At 38.6% G+C, this 27,756-nt stretch overlaps 1 protein-coding gene across 1 annotated transcript; it reads right to left on the bottom strand.

Annotated features, from left to right (window-relative positions):
* Positions 1 to 766: 766 nt before the first annotated feature.
* LOC102313213 (integrin beta-1) lies at positions 767 to 27,756 on the bottom strand. The gene is made up of 16 exons (XM_005918026.2): positions 27,425 to 27,756; positions 14,878 to 14,944; positions 13,160 to 13,245; positions 9,858 to 10,074; positions 8,652 to 8,822; positions 8,293 to 8,531; positions 8,002 to 8,157; positions 7,730 to 7,825; positions 7,480 to 7,569; positions 6,901 to 7,041; positions 6,472 to 6,674; positions 5,987 to 6,225; positions 5,680 to 5,902; positions 4,565 to 4,800; positions 3,997 to 4,163; positions 767 to 1,920 (listed from the first exon to the last, which is right to left on the bottom strand). Exons 2-16 carry the CDS (start codon positions 14,942 to 14,944, stop codon positions 1,855 to 1,857), a joined length of 2,397 nt encoding a protein of 798 aa, XP_005918088.1. The 5' UTR covers positions 27,425 to 27,756; the 3' UTR covers positions 767 to 1,854.

The following is a 27,756-nucleotide window of genomic DNA, read 5'->3' as shown; positions in this document are numbered from 1 at the left end:
TGATCAGTGATTTATTTATTTAGTTTTACTCACTGAACTTTTATTCGAATCCATTTTTCCCTACTTATTTTTTTAATTATTGAACTATTTTGCTAATGCATTCATATATTTTGAGCTATGCGATTCTTACGATTTTTTTTTTTAATTTTTGTAAAGGAATGTCTGTAATACATAATACATAAACAATGACTTCAACAAGTCTCTTGAGTTTCTTTTTAAGAATTGTTTTCATACATTCAGAATATCTTTGAATACAGAGAACAAAAACAAAACAAGGGATTTTTCTCCCTTTTCTTCTTTGATACCAGACACCTGGTATTCAAAAAATAAAAAATAAAAAAAAATCATGAAATGAAGCAACAGCAACTCTACTGCTGCAGAAAAAAAAAATGGTCAAACATGTTTATCTCTCTTATTTTCTGTCCCCCCCCCCATTTTTCTCTTACATTACTGTAAAGTAGGGCAGTTTAATCATGCATACTGCATGCATTTTAATTGTATTACTTTAACTTATATTACTATATAGTACTTTGATTATTTTTGTATTAAACAGGATAAAACATTTAAATGCTTGATAATTTCATAATGTAAACAAATAAAATAAGAACACTACCCACTGCTATACCTACAGTCTTGTTGTTATGCCTGTAAACAAAACCATCCACATTTCTCATTGGTGCGTCATCTTGTCATTTTTAACGTCATGATGTAAGTTTCCACTGCATCAAATCTTCAGCAAATACACAATGACACTTAACAATATGGGTCCATTTTTTTTTTAGGGGTTTATTCAATAAATAATTCCAGAAAACAGAATCGCAATTGTGAATGTGATGGAGAAATCAACAAAGGCACTTAAACGTTGATGACAGGCATAGCCTTCCAAAAGTTCTCTTATCAATCCTCTTTTTTTCATCATCCCCATTTCTTTTTAATTAAGCACGTTTGATCGAGGCACCTCTGAAAGAGTTAGGTGTAGTAACTCAGATGTAAAACAGGACACTTGCCCCCCATTCACATTGTACAAATAAAAACAATATAAGCAAATTTAGTCAGCAAATAAGGCAGAATTGTGTGTATTTGGCATTGCTGAGAAGAATAAAAGGACCTGAGTTGGCTTTAATTTAAGCAAGTAAAACCTGGAGCTGAACAGTAAGACTACTGTACACCGCTGCCCTTCATCAGGTAAGGCAACCCAAGAAAATCTTTTCTCCACAAAGACACATTTAATAAAAATGATTGTTCAGATGGATTATGTCACTTTGAAAACAAACATACCATCACCCCCAGCTCTGTTCTGTGAATACATGTATGGCTTTACACAGAACACAGGAAAACAAAAAAAACAAAACAAAAAAACAAAAACACTTCCTGTACACACCCCGCTGCTGCCAAACCCGGCACTACATCTGAAGGGCTCGATCCAAAGAGACGCCCACTCATTGAAAATGATTAAAGACACAGTAAAACTGTTGTATGCCTGTTTCTGAAACACTGATTGCCTCCTACTCTGCACTGTATGCATGCACGCTAATTTGGAAAGAAACCCTTCCTTTACTGTCCATTATCAACATTCATTTCAACCGCTCATCGAAACACTGATGGCTTCTATTTAACAAAAAAAAAAATTCTCTCAACAAAACCAAAACGTAAAAACCACACGTTTATACATACTGTACAAATTACAGATGATGCATAGAAGATCAAAAGTTAATAGAACGGAGCCGCAAAATGCAATGCTATTATTTGGTGGCTACAACAACAAACAGACAAACAAAGACAGTGAGCATTATAAAACCCGCCCCTCCCGTTTTCTTTTCCATACAGTGTTGTCACGAAGTAGGCAAAGCTCCATCATTTGCCCTCGTACTTTGGATTGATGACAGTTGTTACGGCACTTTTGTAGATCGGATTCTCACCCTGAGAAATGCAAAGAAAAGAGAAAGAAAAGTGAGTAAACCGTTGCAAACACAGTAAATGCATCACTGAGACACAGCACTCAAAAGAACAGGGAAAACATGCGTTGAACCTTTTCATGTTTGTGTGCCAGCTGCTTACAAATTGATACTTGAACCTCTGTTTTCCCTAGCAAGCGGGTCCACACACTCAAAATACTGACAGTATCCTTTTTAAACTATTTACCGTAGTAGGTTTAATTTAATTGAAGAAAAAGGCCTCCTTTTTTAATTAAACTGTGCTTTCCCTCTTGTTGGAACTCTGAGCTAGTTCCTGACAGCTTTATGTTTATTTTTTCATCTGTCCTAAAAGCAGCTGACAATGCAAACTCCATTTTCCCTGGAGGTTTTTCTTTGGGTCGGGCAGCATAGGGCTGTGGTTAGTACCGTCACATCACAGCAAGAAGATCCTGGGTTAAAATCTGCTCTGGGGTTCTCTGTGTGGGGTACTCCAGCTTCATCCCACAACACAAAGGCATGCATGAAGTTAGGTTAATTGACAGTATATGTAAAAAGTGAGCATGAATGGTTCTGCCTCTCATGTTAGCTCTGCAACAAAGCGGCGATCTGTCCAGGGTGTTGTAGCAGGGCAGAGGTTCCGGTTTTTGTTTTCACATGTGCTGTTTTAAGCTTTGCCTGTTTGTAGATGATGCAGCTGCTTTTTTATGTTTATAGGAGAAAGTTTTCCCACAGAGATACACGTTAATCACCAAATGTGAAAATAAATCTGCTTTCCAATGTTTCCAGGATATAAATTTATGGTTAGACACGCATATAAATTCACAACATGCGGTCACTAAACTTATTTCACTGCTGCACTCATGCAAGAAGGAGCAATACAAACTTTGACCTAAAGGGCAGCGGCTTTATTCCCATAGCTGGGATTGTGGAACTGGTTAATAGGACTCTTGTATATGGGGTTCCCTTGCTAACAAGAAAAAGAAGGAAGATGAATGGAAAAAACTGAAGAAAGAAATGGAGAGAATCAGGAAAAGCACTGGAAAGGACAGAAAACAGTCTAAGAAGGCAATACATTATAGTAACTAATTAGCATTGTAATTATTACTACCAGTCATTAGTGCTGCACAGTTTCTGTTTAGTAGTTTGTTTCCTACTTTCTTTAAAACGGTTTTTATATCTATTCTTCTTCCTTATAGGTTCCACTTGTGTTGCCAAAACATTTAATAAAATAAAATCTTAAAAAACTAATTTTCTTTAAAAAGGTTTGCTGAAACTAGGAAGAACAGACTTGAATACCATTAAAAAAAACAAAAACCCGACTGACTGTAACATAGTCCACTTCATGACATGTTTATCAGAAGAAATTCAAAGCCATCTACTGTGTGTCTGTAATATGGTAAATAATAGTATTTAAAGTCCTCTGGCTGTGATTTGTGTTCTGCTTTTTCCCTTCAAATTGTAAACACTGCTGCTGTAACTGCCTCACACTGAGCAGCAGCTGCTGCTGAGCTTTCCATCAGTGGTCATTCTGCAGGCTTCCTCGCTCTGCTCCGTTGCCTTTTATGGTCATGCAGTTGTGGCATGTGGACGGCGAGTGGCAGCACCAGCAGCAGAGAAAAGGCCACTCCCTGCCCTCAGTGAATAGAGAACTAACACAACTGCATAGAGCTGGGGTTCATTGAGGACTGAGTACAGGCCACACAGTGAGAGGCATATCCTCATGATTACTTCACATATTTGCCTAGAGAGCTTTGTCACATGCACAATCCTGGAAAAATCTGTAAAGTTACACTCATCTTTTTGTTTAACACTTACAGTTTAAAGTGGACTCATTTTACTGAAGCTTCTAGCTCTACTGGAGTAGCTCTGCATAAGTCTCAGTCTAAAATGATCCGTATCTTATAACACTCTCACCATCTAAAACAAGCAGCCTCCTTCTATACCAAATTTAACCTGCGGACTGTGACACAATGGCTTAAATAACTCGAGCTCTTTCAGCATGGTAAATTTCTTTAAAGCATAAACCCGAGTGAACCGCTCTGTCATTTAGTGCTGTGGATGATGCGGTTCTACTACTCACCGTGTCCCATTTGGCGTTCATCTTCTCCTTCTCAAACTTGGCGAACTCTCGGCGGTCGTGGATGATCATGAGCAGCTTCCAGATGAGCAGCAGTGCGAGGCCGATGAGCACAATGCCCGCTACCACACCTGCCACGATGGGGATGATGTCAGGTCCTGACGGGCAGTCTAACCGAAAAGGAAAGCAAAGACACCCAATGAAAACGGTTGCTCATATAAAGAACAAAAATGTAATTATCATAAACAGAAAATAAGTAATCATTGATATTAATGGCTATTTTCTTGATTTCTTAAAATTAGGGAAGATTTGCCATCTCATCTTCTTTCCCTTGGGTATGATATTTTAGGATATTGCTGGAGATTATTTTCCAAATCTAAAAGCAAACTTCTGTGCTTATATATAGCACAGAAGTGATAACCTATATAAGACCTATGAATAATCCAGTCTCAATTACATCAAAGAGAGCCAAGAGTAGAAATATTAAACTGTCTAAGCATCTGCTTTTGTAACAATAAACAGAAAGCAAGTAAAAGGATGATCAGACAAAATCAGCTCAGTGTGACCGTACCCAGTTTCTCTACCACAAAGACTTCCTTGGTGGAATTCTTGGTGATGGCGTAGGTGTAGTAGAACCAGCAGTCGTTGGCATCCTTCTCTTTGCAGTGGGTCAGGGGGAAGCTCTGGTCTGTGGGCTGAGGTAGATCTTTTCGGTCCTTCACCTTTATTAGGTTGAAGTAGCTGCACTCCTTTTGGCACATCTCCTTCTTCTCGCCATCCCCAAACGCTCTGCACTGCACACAATCTCTGTGGAAGCACAGCGTGGTTTACTCACCACAGTGTTTTATATTCGAGACGCCAGACATTATAACCGCCATGCTGGAAAACAGTCGTCAGGTCTGAACTGCCACACATGAAAAAAACGAGTGAAAATCTAACAGTTTAGATAAAGGATGATGTGATCATTTTAATACAGTGAGAACTCTTAATTTTAACTCTTAGTTTTACATTTTGTTTTTGATTTATTGTACTTTGGGTTAATTTCCACAGTGAGTTTGTTCATTTTAGTTTTTACTGTTGAAAATGTTTAGTGTCAGTTCAGAACAGGAATTAAAAGGCATTTATTTTGTGAGAGCCTCGGTCATACAGACATCCCCGGCTTAAACATAAAGGCCTCTCTATTGACAAAGTCTAAAACTAAAGACATGAACTAAAACTAACAGCATTTCTTCCACAGAGTTTGTTTTGTCATAGCACATCATCTAATTTAGAATCACAAGCACGTCTCTGGGAGGAAACGCAGGTACCTGGAAGATTTCATGAAATTACTGGGAAAACATGAAACTCCACACCCAAAGGCTCCCAGTGACAAGGACCCAGGCAGAACCTTGTTGGCGTCCTGTAAACTGCCTGATGTGTTTTGTTTTGTTTTTTTAAGTGTTCCTTGAATTGTTTTGTAATGTGTATCAAATAAGTTTTAATGACTATGAATTATTATAGTCTCTGAGATGATTTGTTATGAAATTCTAGTTAAAAATCAAAGATAAATCTTTTGGCTTTTAACTAGAATTTAATCATAAATCACATGACTCAGTTTGGCAAACAACTTCTAAGCTTACATGTTAAAACAGACTTTACATTTCTATATGTTGTTTCTCCAGCCAAAGATGAAAGCTTCACACTCACTTGTGCTCAGTGCAGACACCGGGGCAGGTCGGACAGACCTCACATGTCGGACCCTGGAATTTGGGGTCTTCGCATTTGCAGATTCCACACTCGCATTTGCCGCGGCCATTACAGAGCTGCCCGTTCTTGGCAAGGCAGGTGGATTCATCCAGGGAACATTCACAGGCATTGCCTGTGTAGTTGGTGTCACAGATGCACTTCCTGCATTCGCAGCGTCCATGTCCTAATGGAGCACAGGCATCAAACACATTCAGTGTGGAGTTAAATCAATCATACTTTCAAATGAGTTTACTTCTGTAACCCTTACCTCCGCAGAGCAAGTTGCCAGAGCGGTCGCAGTTGAAGTTGTCGCACTCACAGTACTTGCCACTGTAGACTTCTGCAGGATTCTCCCGCTTCTTACATTCGCAGGTGCCACAGAGGCACTCGCCATTGTTGCTACAGATATCTGTACTGTTGGGTTTTCTGCAGTTAGCATCCAGGTCGTCTGACCGGACTTCGTCTTTGCTGCACTCACATTCACGCCCAATACGTCCTTCGTTACATCTGCCACAGAACAACAAAAGTTTAATTATTCAAGTTTTAGTGTCACATTACAAGCAGCAATAAGTCTCTTGACTATTTAGGTGGATGATTAAAGTATGCCACTGAAATCATAAATCCAGCTTTTAATCAAATTACTTAAATATGTTGAGGATTATTTTGAAATTACAGACCCACACATCCTTATGCTCCATCATACATGGCTCAGCAGCTCTACATCTCTCTGCATCAATGCACATCAATACTTACTTGCAGGCTCCACATTCAAAAATCCCGTTTCCCCCGTGGCACTTCGGACTGTTGGGCTCTCCCTTTTTGGCACATTCACAGTCACAGATGAAATTGAGCTCTATCGCCACCTCCTCATTGAAGCCCAGCGGTTTCACTGTAATGACCTCAGGCTTGCCACCTGAAGGACACTTCTGAGATTCAATAGAAATCTTAAAAGACACCTGGAAACCGGAGAGAATCACACCGTATGAGGAGGATGCCATCAAGGTAACTGTTTTTCTTTTTGTATGATTGTCACATTTAAATGTTTCAGATCATCAAATAAATGTATTTGACTCAATACATTCTTCCCAGAGTATCTAAACTCTTTCTTTTTCCTAGATATCATTTTTGGTTTGCTTGTTTTACACTTGTCAGCAAATGGAAACCAAACCTGGATCCTATTACCTCGTCGCCAATGGAGATGTTAGTGCACTTCCTGCCGTTGTCCTCTGTTCCTCGCACACCGTTTTTACAGAAGGCTTTGTACGAGATAGAAACGCCCTCGGGCAGCTTGCTGTTCTCCAGAATCACCTCAGATGATAAAGACTGCAAAAAAGAAAAAGATAAGAATCAAACATTTATTAAACTTTGTCTCTCTACAGATAAGTTAGTTATAAGCTGCTACTCAAGTAATAATTAATTCCTTATAATTAATTAATATGTATTTTTGGGAGTGGCACAGCTAAGGCATAGCTGTCACTTGGGTTTGAGTATGATGGAAGAGGGAAAGTATTCATACACACAGGTGAAGAGGAAAGCACCAGTTGTCAGTTCCCTAAATTTGGCTGATTATTTGCGTTGAATTTCTCTGTATGTGACCTCTTACGTTTATGTTACATTTTGTTACCTGTAATCTTCACGTGCTCAGATGAAGATGACAAATGCCTGGCTATGTATACATGAGAAATAACTCAATCAGCTAAATCAATCCCCGATCAACAGGGAGAGTCTGAGATCACGTGATGATTGTGCAGTTCAACTTACATTGTAGGCATCAATGATGAGTTTGATGACATTACTGGAGTTGGAGGAAAGCGTGCCGACAGCTGATTTAGGAATAAGATTTTTCAACTCCTGTAAGAGAAACGAGAGTCAAAAAACATTATATAATAAAACAATAAATATTGATAGACATATATACATAATAATACAGGGTTTTTAAGCGTCCCAGTGTGGGTTCTGCTTGCATAAAAAAGAAAAAGAATAGTCTTCAAACACAATGTACAAAGGTTACCTGGTAAACTGGCTGAAATTCCTCAGTTACAGCAAAGATGGTCTGAATGTTGTGATCACTCAACTTCTGGACCAGGTGAGCAATAGAGGGATAATCCTGTTAAACATACAAAACAAACTATTAACAAAGAATATGGGTCATGTGAAGATACAATTAATGAACAGACGATAAAACTGAGACCATTATTAAAAAAGGTGAACATATAACAGCTCTCATTCTCAGTCAGCTCTCCCTGGATTTACTGTTAGTGTTAAAGACATGATGGTACATACGTAGTAGTGGCTCATACTGTACACGTTGTTTTCCAGGTGACACTTCCCATCGTTGGGGAGGACAATGCCGCCCAGCTTGCCGTCTCCAGCGAAGTGGAAACCAGCATCAGTGGAAAACACCAGCAGACGAGTCACGTTCCTCCAGCCAATTTGCTCCTGGGATCAAAACAAGAAGATATCCTTATTTATCTTATTTATCTTATTTGTATTCTATGCATTTTGCAGGCACAGAAGAATGGAAAAAAACAAAACACACAAAAAAAAAAAGAGCTTAATTAATTAAACGCTCACCTCACAGACTGCCACCTGCATGATGGCATCAAACCCCCCCTCTGGAGAGTCCAGGTTTCCTGAGATCTGCTGCTGACTGACCAGCTGGTTAAACCTGTCTCCGTTGCTGGTGAGCTTCAGGACGTTCTTGTAGCTGAAGGGGCTCGTACAGTTCTCGTTGTTGGAACAGGGGTTGATTAGCCTGGCAGGTGTGGTGCTGATGTAAGGCATGACCGTTTTCTCCACAAAGGAGCCAAAACCTTAAGGCGAAACAAAAAAGGAGAGCATTTCTTAACTTGGGATTATAAACTCATTTGGAAGGCTGAGGGTTTTCTGCTGTTTTGAAGGACATTTATTGGGTTTCATGTTTTTAACCGTACCTATCCTGAAGTCTGACGTGATCTCCCGCATTTCCCTCATGAGATCAGTGCCAAGGTTCTTCACATTTTCCAAATCATCTTTCATGGAGAACGAGAGGTCCATGAGGTAATATAAGTCGATGGGGTAATCCTCAGCACGCTTGAATTTCAGGTCAAAAGTCTGTGGCTCACCTTAAAGGCAAAAGCAGAGCATTGTTAGTTATTAGACTAACGACAAGTTTCCTGTTTTTACTGGAAAACCAGAGTTACACTTAAATACAAAACGGTTGGAAACTAAAGATAATTTAAGGGGGGTGGTCTCAAATTCATTTTACCATCTTTGGAAATTTAAGTTTGCATCATGCCAGCTTCTTCAAACTGATAAAATTATTAAAATAATTCTTATAAATTTCTTATCTTTTCCAGTCCACTGGCTTTAAAGTGGCTAAAGGTGAGACTGACACAAATATAACGGCTTCTAAATCTAAACTGCTTTGACATGACACCAATTATGAACCATCAACATATTTACTCCAAATAAAAATTTGCTTTTGTTTTGACCTGACAACAGTTTCAGCAAACTGCCAAAGCATCAACAGTTCAGGCTATATTGAAAGCCTTTTTAACATAACACAATCTCTAATTACGTTAGGGTATTTACACAGCTGTTTTAACTGTGACGAGTAAAAGAAATTCAACCAGGATATCAGAATCAGAATACTTTATTGATCCCTAGGGAAAGTTATGTATATTTACATCTATATTCCTCTGGTTAAAAAAAAGACTTCAAGGTGACTTCTAGCTCTGTGACCTCAGCAAACTCTGGGCTCAGTCGCTAGTTTCTAGACCTGAGCCTTCATAATACAGTGATTTATGCATTTGCCTAAGAAGCAAAAGATCTCAAGTTTGATCCCAGAAGCACACAAATCCCCTGACGATGCATTAAGAAGGGCATCTGGCATAACATTTTGCCACATTAATCATGCAGTAGCTTATGGCCACTACTATCATCCAGGGAACGTTCACTGGCTATTGACTTGCTAATCACAAATGTTAGCCCATGAGTTTGCTGTGTCCTTGGTTTCACAGTCAGACCCGCCATCACTCATCACATCTGGTTTCAAAATACGAAGATGGCGTCGGTGAAAACACTGAAATCGATGCTGAACAGCTAGCTAATAAATGTAAACACAGTCAGGAACATAGCATCAGCATACGCCTGCTTACCAGATCTGAGCGTCACTTTGAGTTTCTGAGGCTGTATCTGTGTGATCTCCTCAGGCTTGAGTTTTACGTTCCCATCCTTGTTGCGAACGGTGACATCTTTGTTCTGGGTAATTTCAGTGCTGCCACGGGGGTCCTCAATATTTTTGCAGTCTTTCTTCTTCAGGTAGGTCACATCATCACAGCGAGCTGATTTGGACTCGCCCTCTGAGAGGAACTTCTGCAAAAAGAAGAAAAGACCATTAGAGAATTATTCCAAATGACTTTCCCACCACAGACCGGGATAATTTTCTTCAAATTGCTTGTGTTTTCCTTTTGGGTTGTATTGTGAAAGGAAAACCACGCTGCCGCAATAACCTAATCAGTGAAAGAATGAATAACAATACATCCTTGTATGTGGCAGAAGACCAGGATTTTGAATTCAAAAATCCTGGTCCTCACAAAGAAGGTCGTCAGATCCCATCTTATATTAATGACCTTATAGTACCATATCACCCCATTAGAGAATTTCACTCTCGGACTGAAGGCTTATTTGTTGTTCCTAAAGTATTTAAAAGTAGAACGAGAGGCAGAGCCTACAGTTTTCAGGCCCCACTTCTGTGGAACCAGCTTCCAGTTTGGATTCGGGAGACAGACACCATCTCTACTTTTAAGATTAGGCTTAAAACTTTCCTATTTGCTAAAGCATATAGTTAGGGCTGGATCAGGTGAATCTAAATGCTCCCTTAGTTATGCTGCAATAGGTGTAGGCTGCTGGGGGATTCCTATGGCTCTACATCTACACTGATCCGGGTAAATTTGAAAACTGTGCTTTCGTCTAAAAACACTCCACGTCCACATTAGCGTTTTATTTATATAGTTTTGAGGCTACATGTCACACCCTTGCTCACAGCTTTTACCATTTCAGACCCTTCAAATTAAGGATTTCCCTTTTTTTTTTTCCCCCTTTCACTGAATTTGTTTAATTTGTTTACTTTTTTCTCTCTAAAATCTAATTTTCCAAAATTAAGCTTAGTGGCTTTCATTTTTCTACCAGGCTTCAATCCACCATCGAGCACCTTATATTCTGGAGCCTCAATGTCAGTGTTTTTAATGACACTGATTTAAATGTGTCACTTTACAAGTATAAAAGGTTAAAGACTCATTTAGTGAAACAAAATTGTTTGGTTATTTTAACTAATAAACAGACTAATCTTTGGAGCACGAGTGCTGCAGATACAAATCTCACGAACGTTGAAATGACAAAGTATGCAATGAAACATAAGATAAGGCTAATCTGTTACTCGTGAAAATGAGAGAAAAGGAGAAACAGATGATTGACAGGCCTAACAGAGAATATAGATTGGATGCACATGAGACACCACAAGGAGCAGTCGAGGAGAAGCCGAGACAATGAACCCAGTCAAAACGAAAACAGTGCTTTGACTCAGTTATTTCCAAAACCTCATGACATAAAAACACCTCTTTTTCTTTTTGCCTGCATCTAGCTGCACATAATCTGATGAGTTCTAAAGCAGAGCTACTTTGCGAGAGAGCGTTTCTTCTAAAGAGAGATCTCTTTAGGTGCTCCAAACGACTTCACTCAACTACAAACTGAAGTCGAGGCCTGGTTTCATAAGCTCAGGGGTGGATATCAGCAGGCTGATAGAGAGCAGCAGACATGATTTAACAGGAATGCAGTTGTCTTGGCACATGACGAGAACAAAAAGCATTTAACCCTGACATGGTTTCAACAGTTTACTAAAAGGCTCACCTTAACTATAAACCCGTTTTCCTATAGTTGGCCCTCCTCTCCAATAAAACTCAGCCTTTCCATCTAATCAATTAATTTTTTCCCTGTTTCAGTGTTTTTATTCTGTGCAGAACAAAACTGGACAGTTTAAGGGTTGTTCTTCTTCTGTTGTTTGTAATGTGGTGCAGGTTAAAGCCTGTCTGTGTTTCCTGGGTGGTTAAGCTGTAACTCAGCTCAATCTAGCTCTTTTTGCCTTTAGTTTCTCTAGTTTCTTTAATTTCTCTCTTTTTGCACTGAACATGTACAGAAATGTAAAATGTTTCATATACATATGTATACATCCAAGGCTAACCAGGTGTAGGAATTTGTTGATCTGTGTTCCCACAACCTTGCTTAAAGTGAACATGAGCCCTTAAACACATACATGTGAATCTTGCCTCACGGGTATCAGTCAGTGTTTCCCCCCCTGTTTCATTTCAGATAAATTCACTTATTTTAAGAGTCTCTCACCTAAACTTGGTTATAACCGTACACTGAAGTCAGGTGACAGTAGAAGTGGAATCTACAGCCATGTTCATACATAAATGTAATGTGGTTTTAAGAGAATCAGGTCAGTATGTTTTCCACGGTTATCCACAAGTAGCGCAAAGCAGGAAATAGTCTGCTTCAGAGGTATTTGAAATAATGGAAATGCTCTGTATCCTCTGATAAGGCGAGGGAGCTGCTTGGACAGAGCATGCAGAAGACAGGAAATGTCCGCCCACTCTAATACCACTGAGACTTTATACTAGGGAACTAGCTGGTTAAAGATTGGCCTCTGTGCCACTGAGGGGCAGAGAGAACAGCTCCTGATGCCCCACTCTGTGTCTAGTGTACCAACTTAAATATACGCTGGATTATAAATCCATTTTTAGTTACAATCGAAGTATAAATGTAAACAAAAATTCTACTTGCTTGTGTTAACGTCACTGACACAGCATAAAAAGAACTTCATTTACATTTGTTGTTACTGTGCATGAATGTTTAATTCCAAATGCATGTTTTTGGTCTTTTCCTCATACTGTGGTCTGTTTGCATTTCAACCACAGCAAGAAAATCCGCCTTAGGTACACTAAACATCTAATTAAGCAGCTTCATCCTGACCAAGTTTCCAGTGAAGAAGCAGCAGCAGGAGCAGCACTGCTGTTTACAATTAATGGACCAACTGTGGTTTACTTGCCATTGGGTGAAAAACAAAAAGTCTCTAATCGCTTAACTCCTGAGTACTTATACTGCTTACAGGATGAGTACAGATTACATGCACGCATTCATATAAACAAAGGTGAAAGTTAATTTAATTAAATGGATTTTATTGCATTTTGTCACTTGAACTATTTCATTTGTTTTGAATTGCAGAATGACTCCAGTCTTGTACTCCTATTTAATAATGGTGACAATGACAGATATTACAGTTTTCATCATTTTTTGTGCAGCTCAAGGAAACTGAAACTTTCCTCACTGATAAAGAGCTCTCTGATATTTTTTCACTCATGTGATAAAACAGCTTTGACACAGCTTTGCTGATCCAACTCACTTCATCTGTGCACCATCCACAGATCTCAGAGACCTGGATGCATTCCCCACATGACTGCGCGTTTGCCTTGATGCATATGCTTCCATCTGAAAGAGACGACACAAGTTCCTTTTAGCCAAGATGATACAATCTTTTCCATTAGCTCACTAACTCAAAGCAGCTTTTGGCTGGAAAGCACCCCCCCTCCCTCCTCCTCCCTTCCCCCCTCCCAGACCAGAAAACTGAGTCATGCTGGGAAAAGCTCCAGACAACTCACCAAGTAATGACCTAACTCCATAAAACAAAAAACTCCAACTGTTGGCCAAAAGGACTAACAGTCATAAAACCATGAATGAAGATTTGAAAGGGGAAAAAGCATGAGAACAAGCCAGTGTGAAAACTTTTCTATCACTATCATTCATAATGTGTGTCAAGAGCAAAAGAAAAGAAAGAAAAAGAAAGTGTAACAATAAATCATTTCTACTTCAGGAACTATTTGGTGGTCCTTGGGTGGTCTGTGTACTTTACTGACCTCTGTAAGACTTCTTACAGGGCAGTTTTCATGGAAAAAAGAAGTACATACTCATAGGCTAGTACTTCTGTGCTTGAAGCTAATTGTTTAAGAAAGGACCACTATTTTTTAAAACCCAGTCAGATGTCAGATCAAGAATAGCAGAAACAAAGGAAGAGTCAAAAATAAAAATCAGATATAGATCAATGAGGCAGTGATCAAGTGGAAAGAGATTCTGTGCCAGTGGGAGTGGTTTTGCAGTAGTTAAACTCTACACACCTAATACAGAGATGCTCCATGAGGAGGACAGGAAGTCAGTCATAATACAGAAGATTGTTATGAAAAAAGACCACATGCACACTTAACACCTTCCTTATGTGCACACTACCAAGCCAGGAAATTTGCCTTCTACCAAATATGTATATTTTGATACTCAGTTACTTAACTGAGCAACTGGAATAAATCATCAACAGCACACCGTGAGGAAGGCTAAACCAATGCATACGTCCCAGCAGGGGTGACTTTTGTGGCTTCCAAAAAATACCGTATCCTACGGAAATCTATTAAGTAAAAAACATTAAATCCATTTTGCGTATTTTATGTCATTCTAAATGTCAGAAACAAAGACTATTCAGGGTCTTAGCTAAGTGGTGTGCATGCCAGGTCAGATGCGCCTCCTACTCGTCACCTTTAGGTTAAAAAAAAACTGATGGGTGACATCTCTGTGGCTAGGCCCATCTTTTATATTGTCAATGCATGTGACGATAACGTCTCTGAAGAGGAGTCTGCAAACAGTGCCTCATGTTCACACTTTGTAATTATGAAATTTATGTCACGCAGGCCTAAGCAAACCCTCACATACTCGTGGAAAATATAACAGGCTTCACTCTGCTTGTTATATTGTGTGAGTGCTTGTGTTTTTTAAAAGATTGCAAAAGCCTACATGTGGCCTTGTATCTCGGTTTTGCTGCATGTAAAAAAAAAAATAAAAAAAAAATTTAAAAAAAAAAGGCTGTTGCTACATCAGCAAACTTTGACCCGTTTAGTCCCCTGAAACAGGTTCCTGAGAGAAACAGTTCCACATTCTTAGGATGAAAAAACAAATATTAGTAAATTAGTGCTCTCGTGGCTGTACTGCAAAGGGATGAAAATACCTTGTGCAGTATGTTAGATTATAATTAATAGTTAAGATAAGAAAAGGAGCAAAACGGGAACTTTAACTTCCTACCTTGCTGTGCCAAGCTGCCATTGAGGGCTGCTGATAATGCTGCTATTAAAAGTAACCTCAGGTCCATCTGCAAAATAAAACAGAGAAAACAAAACAGGTCACTGATAGATGACATTAAAACATCTACATTGGACACATTTTTACAACAGCTGCACATGCTGAAACGGCTTTACAAACATACTAAATTCTAAGAGAGCAAAGAGGAAGAGGAAGGTGCTGGCATGTGCTGTTGTGGTTGTGGAGGTTGAATGTGGCACAGAAAAAAAACTTTAAAGACATTCAAACTCAGTGAGATCTGAAACTTGTGTGGCCTAAAATACAGGAAGATGGGTTTCTTTTTAAAAACATACCAGGTTTCAGATTTAATTTCATCACAGCTGTACATACTTATAGTTATAGAATATTCACAACATACTTCATACAGTGTACATTATAACATACCATAATAGACCCATTTCTGTAATATACTTACATATCTATATTATTGCTAATATATATTGTAATATATCTATATCACTAAAGCACTTCTGGATGGATGCAAACTGCATTTCGTTGCCCTGTACCTGTGCATGTGCAATGACAATAAAGTTGAATTCTATTCTATTCTATACATTAGCTTCTATGGCACTACAGCATTGCACTTAGTTAAACCTAAATTAGCTAATTTAAGTTGACACTTTATTGTTTAATAAAATGTAATTTTTAGTTCAGCTTTATTAGTTTGAAAAATTTGGAGTAAATATTACAACACAAACTTGCAAACTCACGGACATCTGGGGGTCAAATGTCTAAAACACTTGCCAAAGAATTAACAGGCTTTAAGTCTTGATCATGACAGTCTTTTAATGTCTATCCCATCATATGTTGTTGAGCTTCTGTCTTTACCATGAGATGAAAGCAGCAGCAGGGAGGAGCCATTCCCATTTTGAAAATCCTAAATAAGGAAAGCTGATTCACCCACACTCAGCTGGCCTCAGCTGCCAGCTCATCATCACTTCCATGGATCAACTTCCTGACTGTATCAGGCGGACTGTGTTTGGATGCTTTTAGGCCAACTCAGGCTTACTAATGAAATTCGACAAAAGTAGGAAGATAGAACAAGACTGAAGTGTTCTCTTAGGCTTTACTGTCTAAGTATCTCATAATGACTTAAACAGAAAACATGTAATGACTCTAGCAGGCATGACGAAATTTCAAGCTGCCCATACCAGAGAATGTAAACTAGGAAGGAATAACTTGTGGTTGATTAAACAGATGCCTTTCTACCACACTGTGTACTAACCACACAGCAAAAGTGGGGGGGAAAAAAAAGCAGAACTGAGATGATCAAGATTTTAGCTAGTGTGAAATATGTAACTCGTCCCAATTTAAATTAAACAACTGTATATACACAAGATATAGAAACTATAAGACACTAAATAAACATTAGTATTCATTTAGAAGTATTTAAAAAGAAAAAAAAAGCTTGTAGTTAACATCATGAGATCAAGAAAAGGTGTGAATGTGCATTTATAAAGATGAACAAAGAAACATGATGTGCAGAGAATCCTACTGCACTCTAACTAGTCTCCTTAACAATTTAGTGACAGATTTTAAGAATTCAACCCCTGGAGTAAAATCAAACTGTTGAGCGCAACTTAGTTTTATTTCTTCTTGTCTGTTTATTAGTTTTGTCATTTTGGTTTAAAATAAATAAAATGTATATCAGAAAACCCCACCCATACCAGAAAAAAAAAAAAAAGAGTTAAGGGTGTCCACATGCATGTACATTCCCATATTTGGTGAGGCTGTTTCATACCGCCTCCTGAATCTGTGCCGTTATCAAATCTCCAGCGACACACTTCTTGACTGTCTGCCCAATCCTCAAACTCACAAACCAATTTTCAGTGTTTTACTCACAGTAAGATAACACTAAGGAAATAGTCTGTTTAAAGGAAATCCAATCGTTGTGACTCAAAATAGTCTGTTTGGATAGTGTTAGGATAATAGGCAAGGGATCAAAGTCTATTCATGTGAGAAAGGTCATTTAACACTTATGTAAGACAAGTTTTGATATGAAAGGTGCATGTATGTATGTTTGCTGTTGTGCAGTGGGTCAGAGAGCACGGGAAACCACAAAATAACCACTTCCCATTATATCGGAAATACTGACCGACTTAAAGCAAGTTTCTCAGTTAAAATTCTGATTTCTGTAAAAAACAAACAAACCAAAAACAAAATATGACATTAGCAGAAAAAGTGCACTGCAGTGTGACTTTTTTTTTTTTTTTTTTTTAAATCTTTGCAGTCACGAACAACAGATTATAGCTCACTCTTTCAGTTGATCAGTAAACAATCTCTCTTCAGAGTTACAACCAACTAAAACTCGGACACAAACAAGACTGTGTGGCAAGACGGACAAAATGTTTCAACATGAAACACATCCAGCATGATGTGAAGACTGAGCTCCACCCCGACATTTCTGAAGGCCAACTCTGTCTGTCGACTACAAATTACAGAGAGATGACAGATTTGAAGGGCCTCCTTTTGTCAAAGGCATTGGTATTTGTGTTGCTAATCTTTGGGCATGACATGGCTTACACATCTCTCCTGAAGGAAATATTATTCTGAACTCGCGACTCATTTGGTCTTTCCTTAAATATGCATTTATGTCTTAGTTGTCTACATTAAATTTAAGAGAAAGAGCAAGCAGCAGAGAGCTACAGCCAACACCCAACTGCTGAGCGACAGGTTCACCTACAAAAAGGAACAAAAGTTTCCTTCCACCTAGATCACTAGGAGACTTGAAGATCCTTTGAGCTAATGACAACAGTGTAGGATACATTACCTAATTTAACATAGCCTTTGCATTTATTAACAAGCTACTGGGTTTAAATATCCAGACAGACAACTTACTGCTTAGTTTGAATTATTTAGAAACACTTACTTAACAGTTTTATTTGAACCAGTGTCTGACTGTTGAATGGGAAAGGCCCTTACTTGTTCAATAGTATTGATAGAACATTAACATGTGCAGCTGATAAGAACTGATAGCTTCAAGCTAAACAGTGTGAAGGCTTAATTTGTAACAGACTGTGTGGCTAAGCAGCTTCTCACAACTGTAAAACATGATAGAACGCCAACTGGCATAGGAGCATGTCCTACATACAAGTTTGAACACCGATCACTATGACAATATTTGGGACTTCAAAGGATTTATGTTAGTGGTAACCTCAAAAAAACATCTCATCTGCTACAGAAGATCCAGTTAAGGTGTAACATGCTTTAAACTACATGATGATTATGGAAAAAAGCTGCAGATGAGTCTATCAAAAGATAAATGAGGGACCTTTCATATGCTATAACTTCTTTTGATCAGCCACTCATCGCACATGGTGATATGGTCCTTAAAGTTGACCCAAATGCACTTTTTGAAGTTTTCGCTGGTAATTTAACCCAAAACAGCTTAAACCTTCAGGGTTCCAATGCTGGCTTCTGCTACTCTACATCACTGACATTCAACTGGTTTTACTACTGAAACTAAAATATATTCTAAGACAGTGATGCTCAGTGATTGTTTATAGAAAAACAAGATGGCTTGGCTTTAGACTGTGACATTTGAGGTGGGTGTACAACTGATTTAGTTGCTGGTTTTAACTTTACTGAATTTAACAATGTTCATTTTGTAAATTATGGTCCACATTAGAGTCAGAAATGAGGATGAAGCTGGATCAAAATCAACCAATTTCTTTATGTAGGAAAAACATTCAGTGAAAGGATATGTTTTGAGGTGGGTCTATATTGTGATTAGGAAGTTGCTCTCTCTTTGTTTCTCATTTATATCTATCCCATGGCTCACCCGGATTAAAAAAACAAAACAAAACAAAACAAAACAACACAACACACACACACCCCTTAGGACCTCATTTAACCAATGAAAGCACAGTGTAGCAACTGTAATTTTGTCAAATTACAGTGGCTACACCCATATATATACATATACACACACACACACATATATAGCTGCAAATACACTCATCATCAGGGAATCTCCAGCATATTTCCCCCCCATTTACTTATCAGATTATCTGTATGATCTTAGAAAAAGTGGTAAAAGTGGTTTATTCAGTATTCATATTACTCTTGCACAATAACGTTCAGTGTATTAGCAGAAAGTTCTGAATTCACATTGTGACTACACAGATTAGTCTGTACCATATGTGAGTTAAAGGAGTTGGTCCTCTACATGCCATGCTGCTTCCTTGCCGCACACTGTTGGTAAGTAATGATTAAAAATGTCATAATTAATTTTTAAAAAATTAATAAACCTGCCAACAAATACAAATGATAACACAACTGTGACAGTTATGTTCCCATTTAAAACCTGCTCTGAATCACCACACGGGAAGACGGGACAGACCTGCGAGCCTAATGTTTACAAGAACATGAGTAAACTGTGGCTAACTATGACTTTGTATGGTCACGCTGAAGGAGACAGCACAAGTTCTCCATTGGTGCTGCATTGTAGTGTCACACTTTTTCATAACAATTCAGCTCCTGCTGATAATAACCAGCACAGCTCTTACCAGTACAACTGCAGTAACTGGGCTGTTATATGGTCAGGCATTTCTTAAATAAGTGCTCACATCCAAATGCTACCTTTCAATATCAATAGCCTTACACTGAATTTCAAAGTCCACTTTTACTAGAAAATGTCACCATGAATCAATATCAAGAGATTCAGCTTTGGCAGCCATTCCTCTGAAACACAGTGGCTATTATTTATTTACTGACAGGAAATTAACAGGGAACCAGTGTACAAACACAGTTTTCTTAACATAAGTGGGTTACAGGAGAACTACCTACAACCGATCGTAAAAAGTTGATTGTGTTCATCTGGGCGTAGCATTTTCAGGAAAAACGTTTCATCACTCTTCTTCTGAAGACTTCTTCAGATCACCTGGATGAGTCACTTGGACTGAAAACGCTACGGCCGGATGAACAGACTCAACTTTTTCAGATTTCCTCACCTGGATGACTGAGCATGCATCAAGATACCTACAACTTCCATAACTGTCTAAGATTTTACAATGCCACGAGGCCCAATAGTCAGCACCGTCAGTCTTCCTCTGACAGGAAGCTTTAAACAAACAAGGTTTAAAGTAAAACAGACGACATCCTGCTAACCAGCACAGGCCTACAGTCTGATGAAGAAACTGGAGTGTCGCATGTAGCACTTGAACAATGCAATGTTTAACCACATTCAAAAATATCTCATGTTGTTGGCAACATGAGCCACACTTGCTAAACCAATCTGACACTGTCTGTGCAAAGTTAAGTATAATGCAAAGTGCCAGAGATTTCAGCAATATTTATAGAGCAATTTGATCAATGAAAAGTCTTAGCACACTTGGACCACATCTAATTAAGGCAAAAAGTCCGTGTTGTGTGACTTAACAGAAGTTTGTTCATTTTCTCTCATTTTTAGGTACTTTATAACAAAAATACTTTAAGGTACTGTAAATACACTCCACTTACAACAACCTGTTCAAAAACCACAGTGCTAGAGACTTTCCTTTGGTGTAAGACCAAAAACCTTTGTTCCGATTCTTTTTACTTTTATTTATTATTATTTAAACAACCAGTAAATCATTCATCAGGACCAATTCCAGTTCGGGCACAAAAGGAACTACTTTGGTCCCAGAATCTGGAAATAAATATAGATTTTTTTTAAACTTGAGGTATTTTGTATAATTACCAGCAAGTAGGGTTGTGCACCATGTTACAATTTTCCAACTGTTAGTTCAACAACTGGCAGAAGTAAACATATTTGTCCAATCCTCCAAAAGTACCGGCAAAACATAACACGCTAACAGAAGTTGTGTCATTTTCCATGGATTACTTTGGATAGCCATAAAAAAAAGAAAAGAAAAGAAAAGAAATGAAAAAAGTTTTTTCCAACAACTGCTGAGAAAAGTCGACTGAAACTCAATCCTCCACAGCACCTTTTACTACGATTTGCTGCCTGCCATCAGCCCCGAGGTGTTTTGATTCAATTTGCAATCAGAAGGATGCCTTAGGGACCAGACCCCACGCTCTGTGATGAAAATTCACTGAGAATTATTTTTGTCCTGCAGAAAATCGACTCCTCTCTTATTTTGACTTACATTAGACACTATCATCCCAGTAACTGCATTTCTGAAAGGAAAACAGAACAACATATATTGATTGATAATTTAAGATTCGCAGGCAGAACAGGACTGTAGTGGTTAGCAACACAAACAAGGGTTCGATTTCTGTCTCCATAGTCTCGCTTTCACTCAAAGTACTAAGACTTGTCAGGTTAACTGGTGATTCCACATTTGCTGTAAGTTTAAATGTGAATGTCACTAATTTGTCCATCTCTTTGCATTAGTGTGGAATAAACTACCTGCCCAGAATGTACCCTACCTCTCACTCTATGATAGCTAGGACAGGCTCAAAGGCCCCTCCAAGCAAAATGGTTCAAATCTAAGACAGCAAGCTGTTAGGGGGAATAAAATGCTTAACTAAACGCAAACAAACCCCAAGTTTGGGGCAATACAATTACATCTGATATCTCTGACTTAAAACAATGCTGGGATTTTCTCAGGCAGGGTAAGTATGAGAAACACAAGAAGTAAACAAGGAAGTTTTGACTCAGACTCTGCAGATGTGTGTCATCATGTGTTACACAAAGTCTGACGAGAGAGACCACCTCTTTTAAAATGGGATTTAAAGTTGATGCCCGACAACTCCTCTAGGAAAAAAAGGTCCCATAAATTGTTAAGCTGATATGTGGAAATGAAAGAGTTGCTCTGATTTAAAGTAAAACACGTCAACCAAGTGAAGCCTAAAAACCTGCTGTCCTGACTCCTCTGTGACTTGCCTGTCAATACAAATATGAACAGTTAAGCCCGGTGTGGTGAAAAGGAAGCACATCTGTTAGTATTTAGTATTCCATAATATATATGTCTGTTTAAATTGTGGATGACCGCAGTCCAAAACAATAATGACTGGCTGTGTTTATTGTGTTTTAAAGGTAAATCGTGTTTCTGTACAAAGTGTTATGTGATAAACACGAAAAATAGAAGCATGACGTGATCTAAAAGCCTACGTCTACTTTGCACCTCCCCCCATGTCAATCTCAAATGTATTCAGAACATCTGCAAAAAGCTTCCTGCCAAATAGGTTCTGCTGACGTGCAGCTTCCTCGACTTCCTCAGGCTGAAAATAAAAAATAAATTAATAAATAAATAAATAAAAGAACAAAAGAAAACAAATGGTTGTCTAGACAACACTCTACCCACACGGGCTGAATAATCTTTGCACTTCTTTAGCCCATGACTTAAACAAAAAAGTCATACATATAAATGAAATTATTGAAAAGAATAAGCACCAATTCTGAACAAAAACATATCACTTTATGCCAACTATTTGCATTTGTGCATGCCAATATTTAACGTGGAAAATGTTTCGTGACTCTGCTCGTTTCTCATTGGTTTCTGGTTCCATGTGAGCTGAGGTTAGCCACTTGGTTTCTTGTTAGCTTACATCATTTTAAATGTGCATCACACTATTAGACACTGAATATTGTGAACTTGTTGCTGTGACAATTTCTGATACTAATCTACTTTATTAAATTTATTTTTGCTCTTCATCTTTGTCCCTTTTACTGTTATTCTCTCTGAAGTCTGATCTTATGCAGTGTAGATATCTGTGGTCAGATGCACAGTATCCCTGCACAGTAAGACCTGTAACACTTTCATTTTTCCCATCGTCATCAGACAATATTATAATCATTTCTTTTCCGATGCACAAACAATCCCCAATATCATATGTTACATTTAATAAATGGGCTCCTACCTGAAACCAGGGCTTTTGCTAATGATTATTTAATTAATCTTTCAGTTATTTTCTCAATTAAATGTTATCAAACATCTAATTTTTCACAAGAAGTTTCTAAATCCAAACATGGAAACAAACATCTATAAATTGCTTCTTTTGTACAACCACTGATAAAAAAAACATTTAGTGTTTCTATAAATTAAGCAGAAAATAATCACAAAGGCTTTTCAGGATAGAGGTGGTGTTTATGTATGCAGCTATCCATGTGCACCTGAAATGAGACGCAATTGTGTGTTCTTAAATTAAATGTGGACAAACTTCAATAGCACCATATTTGACTGCAACTGTGAGCTCAGCATGGCAGCACCAGCTTTCAAAAATCTAACCTACCGGTAGTTTGATTTCTCTAGCTCAAGCTGTTGCTTTAAACACCATCTTTAAAAGTTCCACATTTGCCCTAAAGATTGTTGACATGGTTTCCCGCCTTGTTTCGATGTACATTTATTCATTATGTAATGGATATTAGAGCAGGGCGATATGACCAAAAATATTTATCATGATATAAATTTTAAAATTTGCGATAACGATATAACTGACGATATAATTGACACTAGACAAAATACTTTACAACTCCACAACTTTAGTGCAAAAAACCCCATTAATGTATTTTCACTTAAACAAGCAGCTGTTTTTTTATGTGCATTGAAGTTATATAAAAAATTTACAGTGCAAATTCCTTGCTGACATTTTAACCAAAAGGTATTTCCAGTGGAAATTGGCCGACATATCCTCAGCATAACCATGTATAATATCCACAACTTAAGAGGTTACACACAATATGGTAATATTATGTTGAAGCACAGTACATATCATACATATCACTCCGCGAGGCTCCTGCCTAATATAGCCGTAATGCTCCGGCAATCCATCAAGCGGTGCGGGTTCGTAGCTTAGCAAAGTCGTACTAAAACACTTGACAGATTTTCGAGTGCCGTGTACCACATAAAATCGTTTCAAGGTCAGTAAACACAACCAGAATTCATACATAAGGCACACGGGATTATAAGGGGCACTGTCGATTTTCAGAAAAAAAAATATCAAAGGATTGATTTTAAGTGTGCCGTATTTTCCAAACAACACGGTAATAACGACGGCCCGCTAGCATGCTCTACCAAAAATAGTGCTTTGTTGTGTATCTGACGGACGAAAGCTAAACCAGTTCCACACCACTGAAGTTGCAGCATTTTTACAAACCAATTCTGGTTCATCCGTTTCATTTAACGATCCATGTTCGCTCTTCTCATTCTGCGTCGCCGCCATGTGCGTATGTAAACCTAGGCACTGCGCGTATGTAAACCTAGGCACTGCGCATGCGCGTTTTACCCATATTCTATCGCGATATTTCATTTTCCTATCGTTGCCCAAAATTACACCGGTATTACCGTGAACGGTATGATATAGCCCAGCTCTAATGGATATCATGTAATGCCACAATGTGGGCCTTAAAAAATTGACAGCTACTGTAGCAAGCGCACTGGTGAAAGCGTGACTCTTCCAAATCTTCTCTGAGAAATATGCAAAAGGGAAAGATGGTTTACGACACAAGTCCCCATTGTTCTTACAGAGTGGGTCATCTGGGAGTTCAGAGAGCGAGTCGAGCACCCTTCCCCCACAACCAAGCTCTGTTTGCCACCCGGTCCACATCTGCTGCTGAAAGTCACAGTCTACTCTTGGTTCATTAGGCCCCCAAACAACTCAGCGTGACTTTTCATCAATTTCCTTAATCAAACCACACCCAGCCTCATCCAACAGGCCGTTGAAGGATCAGGATGGGCACGTCCATTGTCAGAGCACAGTTGAAGGAAATGACCCGCTTGCAATTTCAGTGATTCCCTTGTAGCACTTCCAAAAACATGTTCTACTTTCTAACCGTTTTTCCTTTCGTTGCGTGTGCATAATTTATGTACTTTTTTCCTGTTACAGAATCAGAAACCATCATCTGGCAACCAGCTGACTAGAAAAAAACAGTTGAAGGGAAGTTACTCTTTCCACCAACAAGTGTTCAGCTGATGCCTTAATTGTCAAGAATGCAGATCTTTATTTTATATTGACCTCTTTATCAACAAAGTCAAAGTATTCGTTTTACCTAAACTATCTGTTGCAAAAAAAAAAGAAGAAAAAAAAGTTTAAGGTGAGATTTGATTATTCTGACGAGCCTAAGCCTGTGAGCTCTTGCTTTTAAAATCTTAAAAAAAAAAAAAAAAAAAAAATGTGAGTAAATCCAACATATCCAGTGTGTTAGATATCCAGCAGTCATGAAATCTTACTCTGACACAGGTAAATCTATTGTTTTAGCTGAAAAATGTTTGTATAGTTTGTTTGAAGTTTTTTCAGGTATGAAAAAGATCCCTATCTCTCAACATTCCTCAGAGGGATGAGATAATGCATTCGATATTTAACAAACTCCAAATTTATGTTGTGGGAAACTATGTAAATTTCTCTTTCTGTTTAAAGAGTTTACTCAGTCTGATCCCAAGTGAGAACATTTTATCTGCTCAGTTATCTTTTACATGCCAGAACAGTTTTCCCTAAATAAAAACTGCATTAAGAATTTACTAAGGCTGGATTTCATTAAACACTGTATAAATTAGTTAACTGACGTACTTCTAAAGGCTTTGAAATTTGAAATTGCTCATGCTAAATGTTTTGTAATGTAATTTTATCATTGTTTCCATCAATTACAGCAGGCCAGCAGTCTTTACATTTTTGGGGGATGGGGGGGCTTTTCACCAAAAGAGAGGTTATTCTGGGAAATTTCTTTTACTCTGACTTATAACAGATTTTAATAAGGCCTGTTGTAACCAAAGAAAACCCTGATGATTCACAGGGTTGTATCTTCACATGTCTTGTTTTTCCCAGCCGAAAGTTAATGAGGCAAACATTTTCGCTTTAAAGTGAGAAACCAAGCAGCAAGTCCTTGTAGTTTAAGAGGCTGCAAATGGATTCATTTTGACCATAAAAGGATTACCCACCTGGTGATGTGCAGTTACATTTCTAGGGAGCTACAAGTCAAGTTACAGCATATGGTTACAGAAGGGTCTGTGGTAACACTATACCTATGAGCATTGAGTTAACGCAGAAGTACAAACCCACTGTAAAAATGGCCTCGGGTCCATCTACCAACCTTCGTGCGTTTCTTTCTGCATATCTGAAGTGTTATGAAACTTTTCTCCTCTTAGATGTGAGAACTACCACATTTTACCACTGACTCAAGCCTGATAATATCTATGAAAGGATCATGATTATATCTCCTCAAACAAACACTCCCAGTTGCTTTGTCTTGCCGTCACTGGAGGTCCTGTAATCTGTGACTCACATCTGACCAGTCAAAAGCAGGCTAAGGCACTGAGTAAGGTTAAATGACCCTCCAAAACTCCCCCGGATACTTGCAGGGCCTTGCCTAAACAGCACAACAATGTAACCAAGGAAGTGACTCACTGGTGCACATTTGGCTACAGTCTGCAGGCATGTCTGGAATTAACATGCCTGGTGAACATTATCTGTGCTCTACTGCTGTACAAGATCAAATACATATGCGTTTGTCACACCTCCATATGACACCGTTACCATGTCATTATAATGCTGTCTACAAGCCAAGACTGGTCAGTAATTAACACGAGTCACTTTATTAAAGTAACAACTAGATGGCCACCAACTACTACTTCAACCAACTCAGCTTGCTCAGGGAAGACAAAACACAGCCCGAGGCTGCTATTCCTTTACAGGAAGATGCAAGCAAGACCAATCTTGTCCAACTGGAGTGCTGGCGTCAACATAGCTGAATCACAGCTGTGGCCAAGGCTGAACAAGAGGTTCTTAAGAATCTGGTTAACCAAGCTGACCTAGATTTAAGTCATCCTGGATCTTACTATATCCTCAACCACAGTTTACAGTCCATAATGCAGTCTAACCAAACCATAGTCCAGCTGTGGTCTCTTCAAGATATTCTTTACAAGTCTCCCAGGGTGGTGTGGGTCTACAAAAGGGAAGTTCTATTCTCAGGACAGCAGACTAAACTTAAAGGCTGTTTAGGACACAGTGGGGGTGGCTTTAAACTTTGAGCCAAATGACCACATTGTTTATTCAAACCAGGCAGTTTCTGATTGATAACTTGGGAATTAAAAGCAATTATTTTACAAATCGGATGACTTCACAACACCACAATAACTACTACAACTTTGTATAACAAGAAGCCAAGTAAAAAACTGGAAAACAATTTAAGCCTCTGCTAAATATCTGATTTTATTCAACAAGATTAAGCTTTGTTAGCAGCTCCCTTTGAGGGACAAATCCCACTGTCCACTCACAGTTTAGCCTCCCACACTGCCCTCTTTAGTAGTACAAAGCGGCTACTTTTTGGCCTACTTTCAGCACAAAGCTCAATTTGAGATTTTATCGAGGAGCCTGCTTGAGGTGTAGCTTTAAACAAGCCAACATTTCACATGCTACAGAGCTGAACAAACAAAGAAACCAACACTGAACTAAAAACTAAACCGCTAGCTAGAGTTGCCGTTAATCCACACCCAAACTTTTTTTTAGCCTCAAGACACACATTCTTTGCTTCTCTCCCCATCGTCATTGTGATTTCAGCCATGGCAGGCCGGTAAATGTCACAAATGTCGGTTAAAATAAAACCACTCACCTTAAGCCGATACCTTTGTGACGTCTGTGTAGATTTACAGTAACATTTGCTTCCAAAAAGTGTCCTCGTCAAACGGAATATAACCGGTAACTGAAGCGAAGACTAGCTAGAACTGTTCTGAGGGTCCGCTTTGTTTTAGCTAATAAGCCGCACCGCTCGGACGTAACGTTAGCGATTAAAAACGGGCGGAGTTAACGTTTATTCATGTGAGCCTTCTCAATAATAGATAAGGCTCTTTGAGACCCCGCTCAACCAACACGTTACCGCCGTGAATTTGGTGCTGCTGGGTGTTTTTTCTATGCCCCTACTTCATAAACCTCTTCTTATTTAGC

Source organism: Haplochromis burtoni, unplaced genomic scaffold (genome assembly GCF_018398535.1).
Source record: "Haplochromis burtoni strain Fernald_Lab_line unplaced genomic scaffold, NCSU_Asbu1 Contig_27, whole genome shotgun sequence".
Classification (NCBI taxonomy): domain Eukaryota; kingdom Metazoa; phylum Chordata; class Actinopteri; order Cichliformes; family Cichlidae; genus Haplochromis; species Haplochromis burtoni.
The sequence above is the reverse complement of the archived record's forward strand: the minus strand, read 5'-3'. Positions and strand labels throughout refer to the sequence as shown.

Excerpts from the sequence above, each read along its gene's own strand:
- LOC102313213 (XM_005918026.2), bottom strand. The coding sequence starts at position 14,944 with ATGGACCTGAGGTTACTTTTAATAGCAGCATTATCAGCAGCCCTCAAT. Across the intron at positions 8,532-8,651 it reads CACGTCAGACTTCAGGATAG|GTTTTGGCTCCTTTGTGGAG; the intron begins GTACGGTTAAAA and ends TTTCGCCTTAAG. Across the intron at positions 1,921-3,996 it reads TGAACGCCAAATGGGACACG|GGTGAGAATCCGATCTACAA; the intron begins GTGAGTAGTAGA and ends TGCATTTCTCAG.